At 38.2% G+C, this 25384-nt stretch overlaps 1 protein-coding gene across 2 annotated transcripts in view; it reads right to left on the minus strand.

Moving 5' to 3' along the window:
- The window catches only part of erbb4b (erb-b2 receptor tyrosine kinase 4b), a 301643-nt gene that overhangs the window by 87987 nt on the left and 188272 nt on the right, over window positions 1-25384 (minus strand). Inside the window, exons 4-5 of one of the 2 annotated variants that reach the window (XM_079619306.1) lie at window positions 8987-9118; window positions 5016-5081 (exon numbers count right to left, since the gene is read on the minus strand). In XM_079619306.1, the coding sequence (XP_079475432.1) occupies window positions 5016-5081; window positions 8987-9118 (198 nt within the window). The remainder of the gene's footprint in view (window positions 1-5015; window positions 5082-8986; window positions 9119-25384) is intronic. The other variant, XM_079619307.1, reaches the window with a different exon arrangement.

Raw genomic sequence — 25384 nt, forward strand, 5'->3', positions numbered from 1 at the left:
TAATAATAGGAAAAAATGAACCCTTCAAGAGAACTGTACAGAATCTAATAGGGCATTGGAAATGATGATTATCTCAGCACCTATACACACTTTTCCTTGAACATTTACAGAACTTTTAAACTACAAATGTTGATAGAAATGGTCACATCTACCTATTTACATTCACACGTGTCTCTAGTTATTACAGCACAAGACCTGCACAATCCATACAAGGATTTTATATATATGAAAAGGTACATAATTGATACACTTTAAGAGAAAAAAGTTATTATATGAATAGATTCAATTGATGTGAAGTGTCCTTCCTCTGAAATACCACTTTTACAATTCCATTATGGCAGTGTAAGCCATAACCGCATAGACACCAAAATGGCCTATTTTACAAAACCAAAAAACATTTTACTGAACTAAAGGCCCACTCAGAAACTCAATGATATGTTGATTCATTTTCCATAAAACACGCTTTTTAAAATACACAGCTCTGGCAATTATACACCATCAATCTGATAAAGTACACAGAAGACTATAAAGCACAGAATATTTAGCCTCTGAGAATATCATTAGCGGCTCAACTGCCGTGTTTTACGGCGCAGACACATTTTAGGTCAAGAAGCGCCGCTCTTGTTTAGATGTAATCTCCGTTTAGCTATGCACAAATTGATTCCAAATCTAATTATGCGTCAAAAAAAATCATTATTTGAATACACTAGATTGAAATATTTACTCGGTGTCCACTGGGTTGAGGAGAAATACAGATTTAAGTTTGCAGAAATGACAGGGAAGCTACAGCGAAAATCCAACAAGAATGTTTAATGCTCTCAACTTAGTAAATAGCTTCATTAGCGTGAGATGGAACTCAAATCCATTTCACAGTCGCGCAGTTCTCCAATTACTTCGTCCTTATCGTTTCGACAATTAAGACTACTCAAGCTAGGCGGCTGGTGGCGAGGCGAGCTGCGGATTTAACCGCTGTGATGAGAGAAGGAAGGTGAGGAACGACGAGACGAGGGAAGAGGAGAGAGAACAGACGGGACTTATCTGCAGTGCGGTGACATGTAGTGTCTTTGTGGAGCCAGTTTGCAGAAGCAAAGGTTTGCATATGACTATCTAAATGAGATCAGAATACTAGAGAGAAAGAGAGAGAACAGGCTATATTCCAAAACATAGTGAGCTGCTTATGTCTGCAACATTTTGAGTTCAACCAAAAATGAAAATTCTGTTATTATTGTTCCAAATCCATATGCTGTTACGTGTGCTATGGAACAGACATTTTTGGAGCATCGTTTTACTGATTTTTCCACACAAGAACAGTTCAGATGAGTTAGGAATGAGATGAGGATGAGCAAATAATGGCAGGATTTTAATTTGTTTTGGTGAACTGCTGCTGTCCCAAAAAAAAAAGGTAAGCAGCATGATTATAGTCCCAAACTCTAAAGCAACATCACATTATCTTTCATGGAGAACGCAATCCCATAATGATATAATAATTCTGATGAGCTCAATGAAAGGATCCTTCCATGATATTGATTATAAAAGTACACTACACACTGCCATTCAAATGTTTTTTAAAGAAGTCCCGTATGTTCATCAAGACTGCATTTATTTGATCAAAATACAGCATTGTTGTCATTTAAAATGACTTTTCTATTTTAATTTAAAAAAATATATATATATATATATTTATATATATTCCTATGATGGCAAAGCTGAATTTTCAGCAGACATTTCTCCAGTCTTCAAAATGATCCTTAAGAAATCATTCTAATATGCTGATTCGGTGATCAATACATATTTATTATTATTTAATCAATGTTGAAAACAGTTGGACTTCTATTTTTTTTTGTTACAAATAATAGCATTTATTTGAGAATTATAAATCTGTTGTAACAATGTCAAATGTAAATGTAAACAATGTAATCACTTTTGATTGATCTGACATATCCTTGCTGTATGAATTAAAAATAAAATACTGACCCCAAACCTTTGAACGGCAGTGTACAATTCTTTCAATAAATACTATTTTGTTGATGAGCACTGATAATATAATGTAATTAAAAATCGAGTATTCCATGTGTGTATGCCGAATAGATTTACATTAACAACAACAGTGAAATCAACGGAGATTCCAGTCTTTTGTGCACGTTGCTATTTATGTGAGTTGCTGTTCCAAATTGGTTACTACATACGAGGTTCCATTTTTGTTATATGCTTGCTAGAACACAGCCACAGAGAGACAGAAGCGCCTGTTCAAATAAATGGTTTCTCCATTTAAATAACAGATTTCCTCTCAGAGGCCTTGAAGATGGAATGAAAACAAAACTGAGTGAGAAGAATGAGAGTGTGTTGGTACCCAGATGGAGGGACAGAGTGAAATGACAGGTACATCTGCAGAAGAGAGAGGAAAGAGGAAGCAAGGAGGACATTATGATTAATTAGAGTATATTTGAGAAGCAGAAAGGCTCATATTCTCCTACTTGACCGGCCAAACCATTTTACTGTAAGTCTATAAAAAATGATTGTCCATTACTTGAATAAATGGTGATATCACCAGGGTAGTACAAATTTCAGGTACATGATAGTTTCCCTGCCATTCCGTAAAGTGAAATTGCCCTGCTCTGCTCATCTGTGTGATGATACTGTCGTGAATACAGATACATGGTCTCACAGATGTGCTGAAATACCATTAGCAGTTCCAGACAGAGTCGGCAGACTTTCTGCTCTTTTTTTAAAGGTGGAAATTGTGGCAAGTATGGTCAAGTAAAAGAACTAGCACCTATATTTAGGTAACATTTCTGCTGCTTTAATTTAAGTTTTCCTTGCAAATCACTAATGGATCAACAACCATCAGATACAAAAATATTTATTATTTAGGCTATTATACATATCCACTAAATTGAATGAAAAATGAATGGAGACTACAGGATGTTTCAAACTGATTTTTATCTCCACATGAATATGCAAGGAGCAGGTGATGTGTATAACTTTGTAAATGAGAGAGGCATTGAAATTCTGTGGAAATGATCTGCACAGATTCCGTGTGGGTCTGCTTATTAACTTTCCATCTCCTCTAGCTCGTGCTAATGACACAAGAGTACTGTAATGCCATGAGAGGTTTTTCTCTAATATGAAAATTTCAAAAATGGATTATTTTTTCAGCAGAAAAAACTAAAATACAAGTAGTGTTTTGTCCTTAAAAAAAAGAAAAAAAAAGAGACCCTTACTGCTGCATTAGCAAGCTTTTCGAGGCAGGGGAAATGACATGTTTTTGAGCAGTCTGACTTAGCATTTGACTGCATTATAAGAGCACGTCGAGGGAAATCAGAGTTACAGGGTGTTGTGATCAAGCTTGTTGAGAAGAAGCCAGCAAGAGAGAGAGAGAGAGACGGAGTATCTGTCTACGTGTGAGATTTTTGAGGGACCTAAAGTAATTAATCCTGGCAGTTTTAAGTGCAGCTGGTTTCCTCAGCTACATGTGAGAGGAGAGGGAGAGTCAGGCTTCCCGTCTCTCTCTTCAATTATCCTCCACTGGGAGGGCAGCGGTGAGCCACGGCCTGCTGGAGGTGTCCTATCGGGCCTGTGGAGAAAGCTGGAGAACTCTCACAGTGGAACGACACTTCACCTCTCTCTGCGGCTGTCTCTGCACAGTCTACATATTATATTCATGAGTAAAAGTTACTTCTGAGAGATTTTTATTCATCCTGGTTAATAAGTTACAGTATGCTTATGCTATGCAATGTATTATCAAATTAGCCAAGGCTGTTTGTTCTAGTTTTTTGCCTAAACTCTTCATAAATCACTGTAACACATGGCCTAGTGACTAGAAGCTTTTATAAAATGGTTGTAACAATTTAATTTAGTTTAATCAATCAATAAATGTATTGATCATGAACAGATAAACAAATTTCCACAGCCACAACATAGTCAATATAATTTGGCGGTCAAGTGCGCATTTATCTGCATTGCATGACGGCTTTTAGTTAGGCTCATCCAATCCAGAGTTATTATCATTAACTAAAACTATTAAAACATTTATTTAAATAAAATAAAGCTGAAATAAAATAAAATAACATAAATATTTGTTAACTAAGCGTAAATTTGAATGTTGCTTTGACAATAAAATATAAGTTTGAGTGGAAGCACTAAAATTATTAACTGGAAATAAATCAAAACTAAAACAGTAGCTAAAACTAAAACGAAAATACAAATAAATTAAACCTAAATTGCAATAAAAACTAATACAATTACAAAAGTACATAAAATTACAAAAAATGTAACAAAAATTAACCTGAAAACTAAAAATATAAAAATTAAAGCTAATACAAATTATGAATACAACTATATAAAAAATACTGATATTTATCTTTTTTTAAATATTTTTTTTGTGGCGTTTTTGCATTTTTACTACGACAGGACAGTAAGTTGACAGGAAGTGAAGTTGGAGAGAAAGTGGGGTACAGGATCGGGAAAGGTCCACGAGCCGGGACCTGAACTCGGGACGCCCGAAGCACAACTGTGCGGCATGCCGGCACGCTGCCCACGAGGATACTGGTGCCGATATTATATATATATATTATTATATTATATATATATATATTATTTATATTTTTTGGGGGGTCTTTTTGTCACTATACATGTGAATGCTTATGCTATGAGGACTACCAGAAACAATGTGTAATGTCATGGGAAAATAACATACCGGTAAGCCAGATTTGAACCCATAGTGAGACTTTGCATGCATTGCCTGCATGAGTTCAAAGTTCAATGACTGAAAATCTCTGATAATTAAAAGGATGGTGGCATCATTTCAAACGTGATTTCAACATGTTGTTTAAAGCTCTAGACTGGTAACTACTTTAAATCCTGTGAGGAATGATTGAAACACAAGTGGGAGTGACACTCTCTCATGTGACCAAAGGTTGAAAAAAGTAACTTTTGCACATTTAGATGTACACATTCTTTTTTTTTTTTTTTTTTTTTGACCATTATAAAGTCACTTGTGTATTTCTGACACTTACAGCTTTGGCACTGGTCCTCCTTTGGCCCCCAGCAGCGTCCATTACATGCTCTATGACACCTTTGACCTGCAACCAGGAAAGATAAAACATACAGTTATTGAAATGTTCGCAAGATTACACAAAATAACATGTTTTATTTGAAATAACATTCACTTATCCACCTGTGCATAATAAGTCCAGAAAGATCAATGATCTTAGTAAATTTTGATTTCATGTTGACTAAAACTTTTAAGTGTGCATTTTTATCACACAATCGTTACGGGGACGTATATTGTCCTAATGTTCAATCACAGTAACCATAATTTGGATCATTCCGCTTTGGGATAGAACTCTTTCCATCCGCACTGACCCAATTCTGATGAAGTGGGGAAGAGTCATCGCTGACTGACAGAACAATGTTCTCCCTGACTCTCCGGAGCTGTGCCTGAATCCTCCCCGGCCCGTGTAGTTTGCTACACTCATCTGCAGTGGCTGTTCTGCCACCCAAGCTTAATTGACTGTTGGGTAATTGCAGTGTGAGCATGGCTGACTGATGGAGTGTTGTCCTCTGTCCCTGTTCCACTTCAGTTAAGAGTAATTACACCAGTGGCTTACTCTCCTCAACTACATGGGCCAGACACTTTTGACTATCTCCCCTTTTTTAAACGTCACCCTGTTTTTACACTCTCTCTCCCGGTTGCTCTTATTCTGCCAAAGTATTTGATTTCTCTGTTGTTCACGGCAAACTTTTGTGAGATACGGTGAGAAAGGCCCACTTTCTAATAGCTCAGTCTAAATGAAAATTCTGTCTTCATTTACTCACCATCATGTAATGGAAGTTAGGCTATGCTCAGACTGCATATAAATGTGGCTCAAATAAAAAATGTTTTGCTCATATGTGACTTGGATATATTATATAGCGGCACAAACCACATGGAATCTGATCTTTTTAATTCTGATTTGTGTCACTTCCATATGTGGTCCTCATAAAGGTCAGATGCTGAACAGTCATATCAGAATTCATGTGACTTTTACGTCACTCTAGAGCAACATTCGTCACAATTCAGCGCTCATGGGAGTCACTTCAAATATTTTACATACCCGAATTTATCGAGACAGTTGGGAAACGTATTCAGTGAAGGATAGTGATGTGTCAGAAGTATTACATGTGACAGCTCTATAGCAAAACATAATGATATGCATACGCTCTCTTTTTTCGCATCCTCATTTTTGTTTTTAATATTACCTGTGTATAAATTCACTGGCTTCCCGGCAGATCACACTGTAAATAAACACGTGATCGCTTACTTTAATGTCCTCCGTGTTTACTTCCGTATGACAGCTTGCAAGTCTTTTTATCATTCTTTTGCACATGCGGGTCAGTTCAGGACCACAAACTCTTCACAATAGAATCTAATATTGGAATCTGCCACGATTAAAACGACAATGTGAACAGCTATACAAAAAAAAATTATATCTGAGCAATGAATCGGAATTGAGCACTAATGCTGGCAGTGTGAACATAGTCTTAGATGGCGTTTCACACTGTAGAGCTACAAAGAGGACAAAAGATCAGCATACAAGTAGTCTATACAACTTGTACATTATAATCCAAGTCTTGCATGTACGATAGTTTCGTGTGAGGTATAGATGTAGCTTACGAGTCGTATGGGCCACTTTTATGGTGCGTTTTTTAGCTTGGAAGCTCCTGGTCACTGAAGATTATTTCACAATAACAAAACACCTCTCCCTGTTTGAGAGAATGTCATTCAGGTTTGAAAATGAAATGAGGGTGAGTAAATAATGACAGAGACGCTCAAGGTCTTGGTTCATTTTAATGTTTACATTGACCATCGAGATCATTCTACGCTTCTCCTCACTGCCTACACTGCTTCTAACCCAATCTGAAGGTTACAAACATTGGAAATAAGTAATTGATAAACATTGGCTGGAAGGGCAGGATTGCATTTTAATTGGTAAAAGGAGCATTGCTTATTCCCTGTTGTTTTTTTTGAATAGCTAATGTAAATAACCTCACTAAATAATGAAATAAAATCAATGAGGACAATCCCTTCCCCAAAACACTAAGAGATTTACTGGTTTACGAACTCAACACCCTTGATCTGGGCAGCGGGGAGAGAAACCGATCAAGAAGATTGATTGATTGATTGGACATAACGAGAATCTCTCTCCAAATTAAAATCTGTAAAAACATTTTTTTTTTCAAAAAGAGTTTTTAAGATTAGTTAACCCCCAAATTAAATCTCACCCTCATCTTGTCACCATATGTTTTTTTTTTTTTTTTTTAAGACATGGAACACTAAAGGAACATTTTTGGTATTTTTCTTTATGATAATAGCATATATTGACCAAGTAAAATTAGCTACCATCAAATAGCTATGTGTGTTTTTTTTTTTTTTTAAATCCTTTCTGGAGTTTGACAGCTCCTTGCTTTAATTGTATGATTAAAAAAATATGTGGGAACATTCTACAAACTTTTTCCTTTTGTGTTCAGAAAAATAATAGCATACAGGTCGACATGAGAGTGAGTGAATAAAGACCAAATTTAAATTCAGGTGTAGTTAAACACGCACAAATCCAAATAGAATCAAGAATCTTTTAATAAACAGGGAGAATACGCAGGATAATCAGATCAGCAACTACAAAATAACACAAGCAACACAGAACAAAGGCTATGTTCACACTATCAGTCAAAATCGTTTCATTTGTGTATCCAATTGGAATCTGATCAAAATGATTACATGTTGTGTATCGCAACTGTTCAGATCCGATGTGAATCCGAGCACTGATGTTTTCCGGAATATCTGCATTGGTTTCTATGGCAATGACGTTGTGTTGGTAGGTATACGCCAAAAACAACAATCACAACATGGTGGGATTTGCAATACGAAACACGTCTCCATTATTGTAATTTTCTGCTCAACTGGCACTTTGCAACAACACAACCTTGTTTCTGCAGGGACTTTCAGCATGGTTCCTATAGCAAAGTCTGACACCTACTTTTTGTGTGTGGCGTGAGAAAGTCACATTAACCACGCAAAATCCGATCAGAGCAGTCAGACTGAAAAGGATTTCCAGAAATGCTTTTTGAATAGGATTTCAAAACACGAATGTAGCTCGAGACGGATTTGTAAAAATCGCATTTCATGTGATTTCAATGGATTCGGATTTCAATCAGATACACACAAAAACGGATTTGGATAGACGGTCTGAACGTAGCCAAAGAACAGAGGAAACTAAGAGTTGAAATACACAGAAACAGGTGCCGGATAAATCGGAAGCGGATGACTAAGGAAGGAACACAGGCAAAATGGGAGCAGGGAAAACAAAACCAAAACACAGACATAGACATAACCCTGACAACTACAGTATACATAAAGATCTGAAGATAGATAGAAGATATCTATCTATTCGGAACCATGATAACAGGTATATTGCTGACTGGATTAGGCATTGCCCTGGTTTATCAAGAAATTAAGAAGACGGTGACAGCTGTCCAAAGCCCCACAATGCTGCACGGCATGATTGAAGCAGTGGGCAGAGTGGTCAGCACTCAGGCTGGGACTATTATTAACCGCATTATGGATAACGTCTCGGGTTACGACTGTAACCCTTGTTCCCCGAGAAGGGAACGAGACACAGTCCACACATGTAATATATTTATTACAAAATATTTATATTCCAAATCACTACTGTTCTCACACAAATTATTGTGCAGCACAACTGTTTTCAACATTGATAATAATAAGAAATGTTTCTTCCACCAAATTAGTATATTAGAATGGTTTCTGACGGATCACGTGACACTGAAGACTGGAGTAATGACTTGCCATCACAGAAATAAATTACATTTAAAAAACTTTCATTAAAAAAAGTATTATTTCAAAAACGCACACTGACCCCAAACTTTTGAACAGTAGTTTAGTAACAATACATTTTTGCACCTCATGCTCTAATTGGTCAGTACTCACAGGAGCTGCTGCTATTGGACGGCACAACCAGGTGATCAGAGCGGGCGTTCTTCACTATGTCCTGCCAGTGGATGGTATCGGCATGACACAGGAACTTGTTCTGGTCCACGTACACCCCTCCATTCAGAATTTCTGTTAAAACACAGACAGCAACAGTAAAACACCAATCAAAGTCTGTAATGAATTATGTCAGCGGACACCTCTGAGCGAATCATTCCAGTGAAGGTGACCTCATCACGATCTTACTTCACATGGAATATAGCAAGGTTAGGCTCTCCCGAGAACAAAGATAATGTATAAAATAATTTGATTTCTTCACACAATGTCACTTTTTGACCCTCTGGTGTTTTTGACTGGCCTGGTTAGTCAGCCTGGAATCCACAGTAAGACAAGACGGGTGCTTTAAAGGGACAGTTCACTTAAAAATTTAATTATGTCATTATTCAACTCACTCTAATGTCCTTGCAAACCTATTGTTGCTTAAAATGTCTTTAGCCTAAGTCACAATATGAGGTAAATCCTTCCCTGTCTGTGTATCACACAAAGCTATTGTGTGATATATAACAACTTATGAGTCAAATAGACGTATTTTATGATATTTTTATGGTGTGCTTGCATCCTTTTTGGAGATTGAAAGCTCCAGTCCTCTTTCATTGTAAAATAATTTTTCAAAATGTCTCCTTTTATGATCCAAAGAAGAAAGTACTGTAACTCACACAGGTTTGAAATGACATTTGGGTGAATAAATAACGACAGATTTTTTTATTTTTTTTATTTTGAGATTAACTATCCTTTTAACAAAGAGGCCAGACAAATTTGACTCTTGCTGGTGTTATTAATAACCCTAATCGTTTTAAATTGTATTCCCCCCCCCCCCCCCCTCTTCATTGTATTTCCCCCCGCTTCCTTCCGCTCCTTTGAGAGATGTCTCCTCCCAGCAGACAAAAACATAGGGAAGGAAATTATTACATTCCCCGACAATATCAAAATCAGATCCATCCTGGATTTGGAGCTCTGACATTCTGGACAGCAGCGCTAACAGATTTCTAATTTCATATTTCATCTGCTGGGAGACACTTCTCAATCCTTTGCCCTAATATGCATCATACTGTTTCACACGGATCACTGGATGGAGAGGAATCAATCTGTTGTTCCCCTCCCCGCGCGTTCACGGGTGAGACGTCTCTGTTTGGGCACACCAGACGACAGTGAACATTATGATCTTAACGTGTCTGTAGTAATCCTCACTTGCGTGGACAAAAACACTGGAGAGCTTATAACAGATTTGCATTATTTACTGCATTGGATTTCTCTTTCACGGCAACAGGAGATTAGCTGTGTGGCAGGAGAACAGATGAGACATATTCATAACCACGGGCCATCTGAAACTGATAATAGCCTAACAAAAGCTTGATTAAACTGTACTCCGTGGATGATTGGAGAAGGTGTTATTGTGAATTTCCCCAATCTCTACAGGGCATTGAGAAACCTGTCGCTCAATGGATAAATTAATTTTTAGCGTTCTCTGCGTCTGTCATGCTGGGAGGGTTGAACGCAAATGTCTTGAGCTCTCCTAGAGGCAAGAATCAGAAAAACAAATACATGCAATGGCAGAACTCAGCAGGGGTCCTCATCGGCCCAATCGGTTGATGGAGGGCCGGAAAGCTGTCTTTCTCTCTCTGCAGAGGATTTCACTCCAGCTTCACTGAACCTTAGTGTGTACATCAGATAAGAACACCTTGGGGAAGAGAGTCCACAATTGAAGACTATATACATACGCTCAGTCAGCACCAATTATGCTATCATAAAAACACAGACCATACAAAATAAAACTAAACACTAAAGCAGATAATAGTGTGTAACTTACACTCGTCGTGTAAATGGTACACCAGATGTTGCGGCTAACGCTAGTTGCACCAGTTCATCTTACTCAAAGGTTCATCATTCTCAAAGTATCCAACACATTTCCTGTTGTGCTTACCTTGAATTGTTTATAAACAAGGCTATAAAGATGTTTATGTAGTTGTCCCTATTTTAAAGGGACAGTTCATTTAAAACTGAAAATGTTGTCATATTTTCTCACCCTCCTGCTGTTCCAAAGATGTATGATTTTGTTTTTTATCTGTAGAAGATCAGTGTTGTTTTGGACCCCACTGACTATCATTGGACACAACCATCCTTCAAAATATATTTCGTGTTCCGAAGAAGAAGGTCAGTCAAAAACCATGTGCAGTTTAACATTAAGTTATATATTGAGATGTATTATTCTGATATTATATATTTATATTTATATTCATATTCAATGTTTATATTTAATACTTTCATGTACATTTTACATTTACAATTCATATTGACATTTGTTAAACCCTTACAACATAAAAAAACCTGAAGGAACATATTTGTGATAAATCTGGAAAAATGGGGCACATTATCACCCTAAACTCAGTTTCTCAGTTGGCACAGATTGGCAGGCAAGTTACCTGTATCAAAGGACACACAGCTGGAGGGGTAGGAGAGCGCGCGCACACACACACACACACTGCCAGTCTATGTGCCAGCACTGGCGCTGGGTTCAGTTAAGCGTTTCTGTTTGCAGCGATGACAGCTGGTTTTATTTGAATGAGTGTTTGACTAGTTGATTCTGTAAAAGCTACAGGTTAAATTTTGTCTCAAATGAAGTGAAAACATTAATGTCATTGACAAACGCTCACACACACACACACACACACACACACACACACACACACACACACACACACACACACACACACACACACACACACACACTTTAGTCTATTTCATGGAGTTATCGTGCTTTTCAGTTTAGTATACGGATCCTAAAAATGTGTAACTCTTTCTGAAAGATTTGGCAAGACTTGAGTCATTACTATTGGGTTAACATGATCTTACACTTTAGAATTAATTATTATACATTATGTATAAAACGCTGCCTCATCGGCAACTCGTGAGATTTTGCAGAACACACAAACTTGCAGAACATAATGATTTCTCTGGGCTTAAGGCAATTAGTTTTGTTTAATTAAATGGACAAGACAGGACATCATATTGGAACCAGTGATTTCATAGTACGCAGGGCCGTTCATCAGCTTAACTTGAAGATCAACACTAGTCAAGCGTCTCCTTTTAACAATCACAGAGTCCCAATCCAGTAGTTCATTCACACTTCCTCTATATAAGATGATCAAGTCGGGCATAAATGTGGCTGCCTATTCATCACAGAGTGCCAACATCACCGCGGCCTTACGCCAGTCACTGCCAGCAGACTGGCTCTGCGTGTGGCACAGAGGGATCACGCCTGGCAGGGCTTATGAGGAATGATATGCCAGACTGTGCCAACTTCCCCTGCCGCCACTGTACAAATAGGTGATCTTCTGCACCATCCATCAATGTGAGGCTCTGCACCACACAGCCCAGCCTCTCCAGACGCGTTACCAAGGAGATGCTGTCTGGGTAAAAAATGCGACGGGTAAAATTGAACAAACAGCAAGAGGGAACAGTGATTTTTCTTTTCGATAAGGGGAAAACCCAAACACACTAGGACTTTTGTGAGAAAAATAAACACTTTGCGTTTTAATCGTAGTTTAACTGAACATTATTGTTCTTTTCACTGTTGAGGGTGATAACTTTTATGCTGTCTTTTTTTTCTTTTGTGAGACTGAGAGCTCTAAAACCACGGCCTAAGTGCTAAACAAGACCTAAGAGAGAGACAGAGAATATCTTACATCTCTTTCACCGGATATTTGAAGATCGAGTGTTCCTCTGTGTCCAATTTGAGGGGGAAAAACGCAAGTAACTCCTTCCATGTGTCCGTGAGAGTCTTATCGCAAGTGGCCGACACAGAAATGACTGAAAAGCAGGCAGAGAACACCTCAAACTCTTCTGGATAAATGATAGCATTCTGTGCTCTTTTTGTGGCTTATTGAGTCTAGGACTGACAGAGACAACTACCTGAAATGTTCTTACTACCTGACAGATTGACTTTGAGGGTGTCTGTCAGGTATTAGGGACATCTTCTGTGTGTTATTTCACAAAAAAAAGTCACTTACAGCTTGTAATGATTTGTTCTACCTTCTGAACCCTATTGGATACAGATGATAATGGCTGATCATCAAAATGAATGAAGACACTGGGCCCTATCTTACACCCAGCGCAATTGACTTTGAACACCGACGCATGTATCATTCCTATTTTGCACCCGCGCACAGCGGACTCTTCCCTCCACAGACGCACGTCGGTAAATTAGGGAATGAACTTGCGCTCGCGGGGGCGGTTCAGCGCAAAGAGGAGGCGTGTTCCGGCGCAAAAGTTCCCTGGTGCTATTTTCCAGTTTTAGAAAGCAATTGCGCCACTGACCAGGAAAAAAACAGTCTAAAGACAGTGGCGCGTTGCGCGTTAGTGATATGGTATTTTAAGGGCGCGTGCTTGGCCATAATGTTAACGCGTATCCACTTTGATTCTCTAATATAAAAAGATGCAGCAGTTTTCATTTTTGCAAATCATACATTATTACAAGGAAAAATATTAACACACGAGGGAAATCATTGTTGTGTCCGTGAAGATGTGAAAAAGATCTATCTAGATAAAAAAAATAAAAAATAATCTAGATTAGGCTACACATTTACTACCCAAATTATACGCCTGTTTAACCGAAGCTAATTTGGGTGGGTTTCTCCCATCATCCCCAATGTCACTTCTCTGTGTTTTACGGTCCTGACGAGAACGTCGGTTTCCTCGGCTGTGAACTGCTCCTGGCGTGCGCCGGCAAATCCGCCGTTAATAGCGATCCGCCACGGAACAAGCGCGCCGGCTCTTAAAGGGAATGTGAGAGGACGCTCTGATTGGTTTATTTCACGTTACGCCCAAACCACACCTATGAATAATGAAGCTACTTCAGACCAACCCCTTTTAGATTTGCGTCGGGCGCAAGAGTCATTTATCGCGCTGGGAAAATAGCAACAGCGCCGGGATCGGCCCACAAAGTTACTTGCGCTTTGCACTTTGACACTTGCGTTTCAGATCGTCAAAATAGGGCCCACTGTATGCGTGTAGCATTTTTTAAAAGATTTTAATGCAGCTGATGATCTGTTTTAAGACATGCTTTTTTGGGGGGCGTTAAATAATGCCGTAACCAGTAAATTGACGAGCACAAACCTCATAGTAAATCACCTTGCGTGATTCATTTAAATATATCTGAAGGGAAACTCCTACAAATGGATGTGGAATAAGGTCAGCCACAAAAATACAGTAACTATGTCCACGCCTTTTCAGCGCTAATTTTTCACTATCCGTATCTTTAGTAAATCCTGATAGTAGTTTTTTAACGGCAAAAGTGGGTTTGTGCTGGCATAGGCTGCTACTAAATCTGGTCCTATGGCTGCATTTATCGGATCAAAAATGCAGTAAAAATTAATAATTCTGTGAAAAAGTATTACAATTTAAAACAACTGTTTCCTGTTAACATTACTCCAGTCTTCAGTGTCACATGATCCTTCAGAAACCAGAAATTGTACTAATATGCTGATTGGGTTCTCAAGTAACATTTACTATTATTATCAATGTTGGAAACAGATGTGCCGCTTAATAATTGTGTGGAAACCGTGATGCATTTTTTTTTCTGGATTCTTTTAGGAATATTAATAAATAGAAAGTTCAAAAGCATAGCATTTATTTAAAAATTGTTTTTTTTGAGACATTATACATTTCTGTCTTTACTGTCACTTTTAATCAATTGTATGCATGGTAGTGTAAAAAGCCACTGCTCGTTATTTAGCAAAGATATTAAGACACTCCAATGATGGGCTTTCCATGAACACCTCAGCCAAGGTCAGAGCAAAAGAGCCACTCACATAAATCTAGAGGAACAGGGGTGGCAAACTAGGAATAAAACACAGGCAGACTCTATTTGAATTTAATTGCACTTTTATGTATTTAACTACTGACCTGAAAAGAACAACGGCTTTAATTTAACTACATAAAAGCATTTATGAGGAGTCGATGCTGCAGGCGTTAGGGAGAGAGGAAAGGGGGACGGCGCGAACCTGTGCGGGAGTAGTTCGGCAGGCATTCGTGCCGTGCTGGCTGCGAGCAAATGCACTTTAAACGAGACACTGTTGACATTCAAGCATGAGTGGCCACGGCAGGCAAAGCATCATGGGAGCCTACTGATGGCCCATATGTGATCGGCACTGACAGAACATGTGTTCTACTGGTAACATGTGTCTGTCTGGAATTTATCTGAACCAAGGACCCTCTTGTAGCGCTCAATGCATCATTTTTTTTGTTGCTCAGGATACAGAGGGACAAAGTCCAACTCGACAACAACTCTTGAAAAACCAATGACAAAGGCAGTAAATAACAGACGAGAGCTGCATTGAAATAAATCCTTTTCAAATCCAACCAAGGTTGATAAAAAAAAAAGAAAATTGGTGCAATATAGGACACCCTTTCGGTCTACAAGAGGGCAGTTTTTATTGGCAAATGTTATAAGGGGAATTGTCACAGTGACGGTATGATATACAAGCAATAAAGAGAGAATTGAAAGTATATTGAATGCTGAGTGGAAAAGCGTGCTGTGCTGGACTAGTGGTTTAAAAGCAGTGACAGATGCTCGCAATACACTATAACATATTTTTATGAACAGTTATAAGCAGACGAATTTGAACCCAGTCTTATTTTGAGTTGTTTGTTGGGTTACAAGGTATATCGGGGTTCAAGGCTGGTCGGCTCAATAAATATAGATTCAGTATATATATATAAACAGGATGGATGACAGTTTCAGACAGTGGGTCTTTACTTACAATCCTCCCTGCCCTCCTGACTTCCTCAGGGTGGTAATTGCGTTTAAAGCAGGCTGATTAAATTGTGTTATCCCTCACGCGATTGTTTCCGATAAATCTTTATGAAAAATGGCTAAGATTAAAGGCTTATGGAATTATCTAGGGCATTGAGCATCTGCTTATTTATATGGGAAAAGAATAGAAAAAGAATAGCGGTATAAATGAGAGAGGGCAAAGGGATAACAGAGGGCAAGACTTTCCCTCTCTTATTTCTAGTAACAGAAATAACCTTTCATGTTACATATCTGGGTCAGATAGGTGAGCTTGTTAAATCACTACATGTTGTGGCACACTTGTGGGAATAGATTTCTAAAACACAGGGCTATAGGAAAGGGAACATACAGTAATGGTTTGTCTGCTGATAAAGAACACAGATTAAGACCGCCGTCCTAAACTACACAGCATGCGTATTCGGCCAGCTATCTCCTCCGAGAGGATTTGAACGCAGTTACTTCGGGTCAACACTGTGATGAACGATTTTATAAGAAAAAGCAGTGCAGCGTGCATGAATATGATTTTAGTGCAGTAATGGGGGATAACATTACATAATCTCCATAATATCTTTCTATGTGTTATATGATTAATATATAATATAATACAATATAATATAATTAATATAATATTATTATAATATAATATATTATAGTATAATATAATAACACTTTTTCAGTCAACGATTATGTCATAATATAATATTTTTGAGAGTTCTGCTATGGTGAAAGCTGTTGTTAGCATTGAATAGTAATTCAAACATCCATTCTCTCTTTCCTTGAGCAGAGCAAAATGCCTCTTTAACTGCACAATGGCTCAATCAGAGAACACAAGAGAGCTTAAATGAATGCTTCAATAAAAATAAAAAAAACACAATGAAAAACATAGGCAGAGAGAGAGGAGGCCAAGTGTGGCTTCTGACTGAGTGACACTTCAGATATCAGAGCATGACTCGGTTCACCCCACACCAGCACTGCAATGAGCGCTGTACCCGGGAGCTCCACAGAAAGAGAGAGAGAGGAAAAACTCAAACAGAAGAGCACCTGCATACAGATGACTGTACTGTGACCTATCTTAACCTCAGGGAAAGGTCAGCATTCCCCTGTTAGACTGCAGGGGAAGCCAGGAAACGTCTTTGAACCCAACCTCTAAATCTCATAACAGTGTGAAAGACGATATAAATCGATAGATAAAAATAAATATTCTCTTAAACATGCACGCACACGCACGCACGCACGCACGCACACACACACACACACACACACTTTCAACTTTCAAAAATAATGTCAGAAATATATGTTATTTATCAATTAATTTCTATTACCTTACGTAATCAAATCAGTATGTGTGCCCACCCTTTGCATTTAAAACAGTTAACAGCTCTGGGGTGTCTGCATCCTTCCTAAAATGACAAAAAACTGCGTAATAAAGAAACAAATTAAATAAAGTCAATTATAAGCATTAGAGATGTTGTTATATTAAATTGTATAATAACATGTATATTCTCAAACTTACTAAATAATAGAAAGAATCCTTACAAACTGTTATAGAACATTAAATCCCCTAGTTTAAGTGAATTTAAACTCAGATTTTGACTTCAAAACTTTTCTAGGGCTAAACTTTGTTCTGCTACCACAACTTGATATGACACAAAATACCTTGTGTAACACATTATAAATGAGTTCATGCACAGTGCTGCAAAGTGATGCAAGAGGGCTGGATGAGGGAATTCGCTGTATTCAGAAAAGTGATTTCAGATGTGCACTGAAAGTAAACAAAAGTCCAGGTGGGGAAGTGAGGGAGGAGTTTGGGGTATATTTAGCATCATGCATTCATCCGCATGACAGACCCCACCTGAGCAGCTCGAGCGCATGGCAGGGCGGCCGTAGCAGCGACAGCAGGGGCTATTCATGTCCTATTACCCTCCACTGCATTCAGTACAGCCCCTGAGCCTCGTCCCTGTGAGCCACTATGCAAAAAATAAATACATTAATTATTAAGCCACAGAGGGAGACGGGTATGCTGCGGCAACCATCTCGCTGTGCCAGTTTAGCTGAAACATAAGAGCCGGCGCACTCCAGATGCACACCAGCTGCTTTCTGCGTCTCTCGCTCCTTCTGGTGTTTTCTATGTCACTGGGCATGTTTGGTGGTGTCGTCTGATGTGCCATGACTCTATGGTGGTCAGGTCTCCCAGTTACGTTCACCTGCTTCTTCAGGTAACGACTCACTAGCCAATCAGGAGCAAGTAAAAGAGATGACAAAACTGCAGCAACTGCGTGATGCTATCATACCAAAATCTCTGAGGAATGTTGTTTTTTGACTGAAGAATAAGAATAAAGAATAAGGCATTTCTGAAGGTACAACCTGGTACTAGTGAAGTGTACCTAATACAGTGTCCGATTAACCTGCTCCTAAACTTCATGATAATAGTCTGGCTACACAAGTCTACACAGTCTCCATCTGATCTATCGATCGTGTGACCAAACCAGAACCCGCAGTTTCGGCAGAACAACAATTCTTGAAATTAGCATTCTGTGACTGTCAGGAGAGGCAATTGACTTACCACTCTTAAATGTTTCATTAACGTTTCCTGCTGCGGGCTTGATGAAACAATGCCAAATTTGAGGCGACATCAAGAACAGGAGGACTAGCGGAGGCGGAGATGCCTTTTTTATCAGTCTGTAGTGTCTGTATCACCTGAAAGCCTAACTGTTTGCGTACGTCTAGATGTGTCTGGCTGTGTTTGGACTCTGCTCTGCATGCTATTGATGCCAATGACACAGGCTTTGGCTGGCATGCACTGTGAAACCCAGCCGGAACAGCTGGCAAGCACAACACAGCAGTGTTCAAACATCCACGGCAGCGTTACACACCTGCCAGCAAACCTGCTACGCCCACCGACTTAAACTGATCAGGTCTATTGGGTGACTTTTTTATGTCTTTGCCTGCTTCACGCACCCCACAGTCTTTGCTTTGGTTGCATTGTGTCGAATGGCCTGGTTTTTGACTCTGAAATAACGCCGCAGGGCTATAGAGGAAACTGTTTTGATTATTAATTGGCATCAAAATTCATTGCACGCCTCACATTAACTTTTAATGAGGCCCAAGTCTGATATCTGAAGAGGTTGAGGGCTGAAACGGTCTGAAATGGACAGGCGAGCAGAGTTTGCAGCTTTCTGAGTCTTGCTGATACACATTGTGTCTGTGTGTGTGTGTGTGTGTGCCAGACAAAGGTGAGGTGCGGGCACACTGCTCATCAGTGGCTGGAGTTCCTGCACTCCGGCTGGCCCTGAAGCCCCATGTGCTGCCAGTTCTGAATTATTCAACATCCACAGCCGCTCTACTTTTTTTTTTCAACCCTGTTTTTTGCTCCTCTTTTCTCTTGACTGTGAGCGTTTGCTTGCACTCAAAGCGGCGCACGCATATAATCAAAGGCATAAGTGTACGGAGTCATTTAGTATTATCGTGATGTACAGCTCTGGGTCATGGAACAGCTCTATTTGTGTCAAAAAGCTCGCACGAGTCTGTGTTCGGGCTGGAGCGTAATGACTGATTTTACAAAGGCTCGAATCAAATGGTAAAGTCAGGTGCTAACAACACCCTAGAGACTCTTTGACTCCATTAGCAGAGGCTTACGGGTAATGGAGACAAATGGGGGAAGCTAAAACGTGTGTATGTCAATGCTTTCTTAACACAGGAGCAAGCTGTCGACTAGCAGCAACGCGCTAAAACAGGTAAAATGTAATTGTTACACTTACATTTCTGTCAGTTGAACATGTCCTTCCACTAAAGATGAAGTAAAGCTACAAAGTTAGCAAAAAATTACATAAGGCTTAAGTCATAATTTTTACTTTTTATTAACCTCTATGCCTTTCTTTTGTCAAATGCAAAAGGGAATATTTAGGCACATTGTTCGAGCTTCTGTTTTCCATAATGAAAATGGGTGAAGATTTAAACAGTTAGGGACCATAAAAGTTTAATTAAACGTATACAAAATTTAAATATATATTCCAAGCCTTATTAATACTTTTTATTTTATTTACAAATAACATTTGAGTATAAATGACATTTAAGAGCACCACAGAAGGGAAGATTATCCAAGAATAATATCTTCAATTTCAGTCTGTTTCTCACAGATTTTCAGACAACTTATAATTACTTTTTGTTTTGTTATTTCGTTCTTTGTCCTGATTGGCAGAATAAACCACCATCCACTTTCAGTGAATGGGGAAAAAAAGCAGTTCAAACAGTCTTTGATGCATTAATTTATATATAAGTAATAAAACAATACAGGGTTTCAACGACATGAGAGTGAATTATGTAAATGATGATAAAATGTAATTTTGGGGTGAACTATTTCTAGTGTGGTCAAACAATAGTGATCTCTACTAAACTGTTGCATTCATTAATAAATGGACAAATCTCAATATCTCCCATCATCAAACTGTCAAAGATAAATACATTTCTCTTCTTTCAATGCTTGTTCTACACTAATATGTTTTCCACCTGCCTCAGATTATATAACCGCTCACTGATGTGCTCCACTTTCTTTTTACAGTACACAGAACGCAGTGATGTTAATTGGCCGTTTTCTCTGGATGGTTCATGCAATTGAATTAACTATGAGGCCAATAAAGCTATACACACATTAGAACAACTGGCTGTTGTCATGATGTTGGATTTTCGTTAGGTTCAAACCCTCATTGTATCCAAAGAGGAAAGTTATAGCTATTCTGCACACCTTTGTAAATGTACTGCATTTATTATGGGGGAAAATCTTGGAATTCTGTAGAATTAATTTAAATATATTAACACAAATTAAACAGAACGTAGTACTACGGTCTAATTGGCAGATGAAAGCATTTTGAAGTTTTTAATGTTGAATGACTTTTTACTTTTCTCAGCTTAGTGTGTAGAGACAAACAATTCAAGGGTTCTGTGGCACTTTCAAAACATTGTTCTGTGTGTTTAAGAACCTAGCATCTAAACTTCTGGTTCAACAAATGGTGTAAAAATCACACATTTCACCTTTAAAGGGATAGTTCAAACTAAAAAAGGAGGGTGAGACTATTCATGTTTTTCCAAACCTGCATGCCATTATTTCATCTGTGAAACTTGAGATTTTTGTATAACTTTGTGAATGACAGACAAACCAATACCATGGAAATCTGCAGACTTGGTATGTTTCATAAGTGTTTCATATCATTATTCCTTTATGTATGTGTGAGCCCCTTTTTTTTTTACTGTGAAAAGTGGTGTTTGAAGCCAGGAGATATGTTTAATCATTCAGATTCTTAATGATGACACCAGATTCATTATTAATGAGCCTGGTTTCTCCAGTGATTGGGGTGGGCGAGTGGGTATTAGCACTAGCTCCACGCTCTCTATTTGATCTCTGTGTAATTACAGCGTTTCTTTTCTCTCTCTTCCCAATTCACATTACAGGCTTTAAATACAGACAACTTTTTAAAAGGGATTCTTCCATTTTCTTCTCCACTTCCCAGGGCTTTGTTTCTCCTCAGCAGTTCTGTCATCCTTTCATCTCCATGGAAAAGGAAAAGTACACTGCATGTGTTCTGTATATACAAACACACTGCTGTTAGAAAGGAAAGCACATTTAATATAGTTTTAATATATTTCTAAAAGAGCGTCTATACAGTGAATAAGTCTCACAGCAGGTTTTACGGCTCAATGAGAAGTCATGAATCCCACATCTTTAACTGCTTTGATTACCGTCACACACGTTTCCTTTCCTTTGTGAGGGCAGAAGGGTCAAATCTTTCTAATGATTGCAATTTTGAAAGTCCTTCTGTGGGTTAGACATCAATATTTAATTACATTCTTTTCTCACAGCTTACATAATTCCCAAAAGATTTAATTAATGAGCTTGAAAACTTCTTAAAAAAAATTAAGAAGTGAAAAGCACAAAGAATATGTAAGTGGTAAATGTAAAAAGAAAAATGGCAACTGTCTTTTTCAAGACCTAATAAGAAGCACTTGTTTGTGTTGTTGCAAATGAGCAGAATAATAATACGGTCGCTTTTAATGCTGTTTTTCCTCAATGCCATGCATGGAGAACATGTCCTGTCATTGACACCGTCCTTTCCACCTCTGTAACCTTGCGTTTGTGGTTTATGTCACTGGTTATTACTGCACTACAGCTGCGCCAAAAGATTAATAATACAGCCACATTCTAGATTTGCTGCAGTGCAACTGTTGTCCTTCAGAAGGAGGATCGCTCCCTTGTGCCTCAAACAGTGAAAAATCGAGTATGACACAAACGTAATTGCATGGGAAGTAATCAATTAGACACACAATTGGAAGTGACCCGGGGTCTGGAAGCCTCAGTGCGAAAGATGGAAATGAGTGTTGTGCAAGCACCAACAAAAGTAATTTTCTTTTTTTCTCCTCCCGGATGCCTTTACACAGACCGCGGCTGAGCTGAAAAAGAAACTAAACGGGTAAAGAGAGGGAGCAGGAGACAGACATGTGTCTGAGGGAGTGATAGGCTGATCTCCTTTTCTCGTTCTTTGTCTTTCATCTCCGGTGTGCTGTTCCAGACCGATTTCATGAGACACTAAGCAGGACTCAATGAGGTTAATGCACGATCATTGAGATTTTCTCATTGAACAGGTGTGGGTATATTGAGGAGTAAACATAAAGAGCTGCTATCATACATGAATGTGTTTATGTTTGGATGGCAAGTATTAAAGTTGAGAGACTATTTACATATTGATTGCAGTTGTGACTGAATGTAATGTTGCCACATGTTTTCTTTCATGAAATATATAAAATATTAGTTCTAGCTTTAGATTGTGCACTTATAATATGCCTAAAAGTCTACAAGAAGGTGAACTGGAATGACAGGAAGAGGAACTTACGGAATTGTAATTCAAACAAACATGGCGTTAAGTTCTTCCACCCTGGTCCACTTTTTTATTTTTTTATTCAATATGACATACATAAACTAAATGCTAATTTTTATAATAGGTAACATCCATCCATCCATCCATCCATCCATCCATCCATCCATCCATCCGTAAGCCCTATAAAAAGTCATCGTTTTAAAAACACATTTTAAAAAGCCAGTATTCATGACAAACTTTGCTAATTTTGTGTCTAGTTAAAAATTATTTATCAATTATCTGATGAGTGTCTTACTACTTCCTTACATTCACATTTCAATTGTAATTCAACACCCTGTTTGCTGCCTCGATTCAAATTTGATTAAAATTCTCTAACTGAATTGGAATTTAAATGGCATTCTTGATTCAATTCTGAATAGTGCACACTTAATACATTATATAACAACAGGTGGAGGAAATATGTGAATCTGCAAGAAACAACAAAGAGAAGTAGACAAAACCACAAAACACATGAGAGCAGTACCAGTAACTGCACAAGTTCACATTTTTGAGCCTCAAGACACAATGTAAGTTACAGTGACAACACACCTACATAGATGTCAGTACATAACAATTGCAGTATTCAAATGTGTCAAAGTGTGCACTTGTGCATCATCAATTCAAGTGTGCATATGTAAAATGTCAATTCAATCCTACAGAAAAAAACTAATATAGAAAAAAATGCTAATGCTTTAGAGCGAAGCTGAAAGAAAACAAAATGGCATAAACCACACAAAACCCCACCATTTACTGATACACAAATCCTCTGATCAAGTTAGTGTTAAAGACAGGCAGACAGTTGACAGAACAATCTATAAAAAAACTAGCGTACTGTACAAAACTAGAACCTTGAGACAGCACAGACACAAACCTTGACAAAACAAAGTCCTCTTTCAAGATAATTTGTTCTAAAAGGCAGGAAAATAAATAGCTTGCATGAAGGACAGGACGTTGAAGCCCATTTTCCACAGCTGAAAATAAGAATAATGAGCGGTGCTACTACAATTCTGAGTGAGAGGCGTTCAGAGATTCATGATAATATCATATAATACGTCTAATCAAAGGTTGAATTATGAATTATAGCTCAAATGAGAAAAAACTTCTAAACCCTTACACACATTTATTATGGAAACCATATAATTAGCATGATGTACTAGCTATTCTACAAAAAATACCATAATATGTTTGCAGAGATTTAGAAAACATGCTAAGTTCACATACTTTCTCCGAAGAACAATGCTACCGCCAGTTATTCTACTTTGAAATGTGTTTTGCGTGTCGGAATGTCTGTTTTTGTTTTGGTCTGGTCTGTGTGATCCCAGCTACTGCTAACCCTATAGTATTTCGACATCCTGCGTTGCCAGTTGGCGTAAAATACAGTGTATTGCAGCCATGGAAGCCAGCAAACAAACTAGAGACCACAGATTCTACCCGACCTTAGAAGCCTCAGCATCCATCTAAAAACCTCTGTCAGGCATATTACAACGCAAATAAATCAACTCATCAACTTACAGTGTAAGTAAGTGTATGGAGTCTGAGGAGGAGGGGGTGGGATAAACAATATTTTGATTGTTTATTTTCCGATATTTTGATATTTGAACTGCTGTACACATTTCAACCACTAGCTGTCAATATAACATACATTGTTTTCTATTAAAATTCTGGGTAGAGAAGAAAATAATGTGTAATAACCAAAAGTACTTATCAAGGGCAAAAAATAGAAAGTGGGAGAAATAATACAGACAACAGAAAACTAAAGAAACAGAAAAAGGAAACAGTTAAATTTACACACTCATCTGTTTTTTATGAATGTTGTTATTGTCGTGAGGTAATTACTGCATTTGCTGAAAGAAACAACAAGAAACAATGAGATGCACAAAAAAAAATGTTTGCCAAGGCATGAAAAAAACATTCTAATTCTTCTGAAAAGGATGACGGAGCGCCACTTTGAAATGTCAAAGAAAGGATGCGAAGTTTAACCTTTGCCTCAGCAGTGGGACGAGGTATAATTATTACAAATCACCTGCCTCTTGAGGCCTTTGAGGACACGGACACAAGACGTCACAGCTCCTTCTGGACTGACAGTAGCAGATGGTAACACTTTCTATGAAGCCTGTATACATGAAACATTACAATGGACATCCTAATCCATAACATCTTACCATGAATAATTGTAAACAGAGCTATAATTCATGGTTTTATTGAGCAATTTATTCTTACACTTAAAAGAGTAAAAATACAACAAAGGACATGACATTTTGGCATGGTCATTAACACACTAAAAAAAGATTTTTAAAAAAGATACACAGATATGATTTTATTATTATACATAATGTATTGTTAACTGTTGCAATTATTTATGACATGCAATGTATAAGAAGATTTATTAAGGCATTATTGAAGCATACATAATACGTTTACATGTATTATTGCTGCTATTGGGCACACACACACACACACACACACACACACACACACACACACACACACACACACACACACACACACACACACACACACACACACACACACACACACACACACACACACACACACACACACACACACACACACACACACACACACACACACACACACACACACACACACACACACACACACACACACACACACACACACACA

Source organism: Phoxinus phoxinus, assembly GCF_949152265.1.
Source record: "Phoxinus phoxinus genome assembly, chromosome: 7".
Taxonomy (NCBI): domain Eukaryota; kingdom Metazoa; phylum Chordata; class Actinopteri; order Cypriniformes; family Leuciscidae; genus Phoxinus; species Phoxinus phoxinus.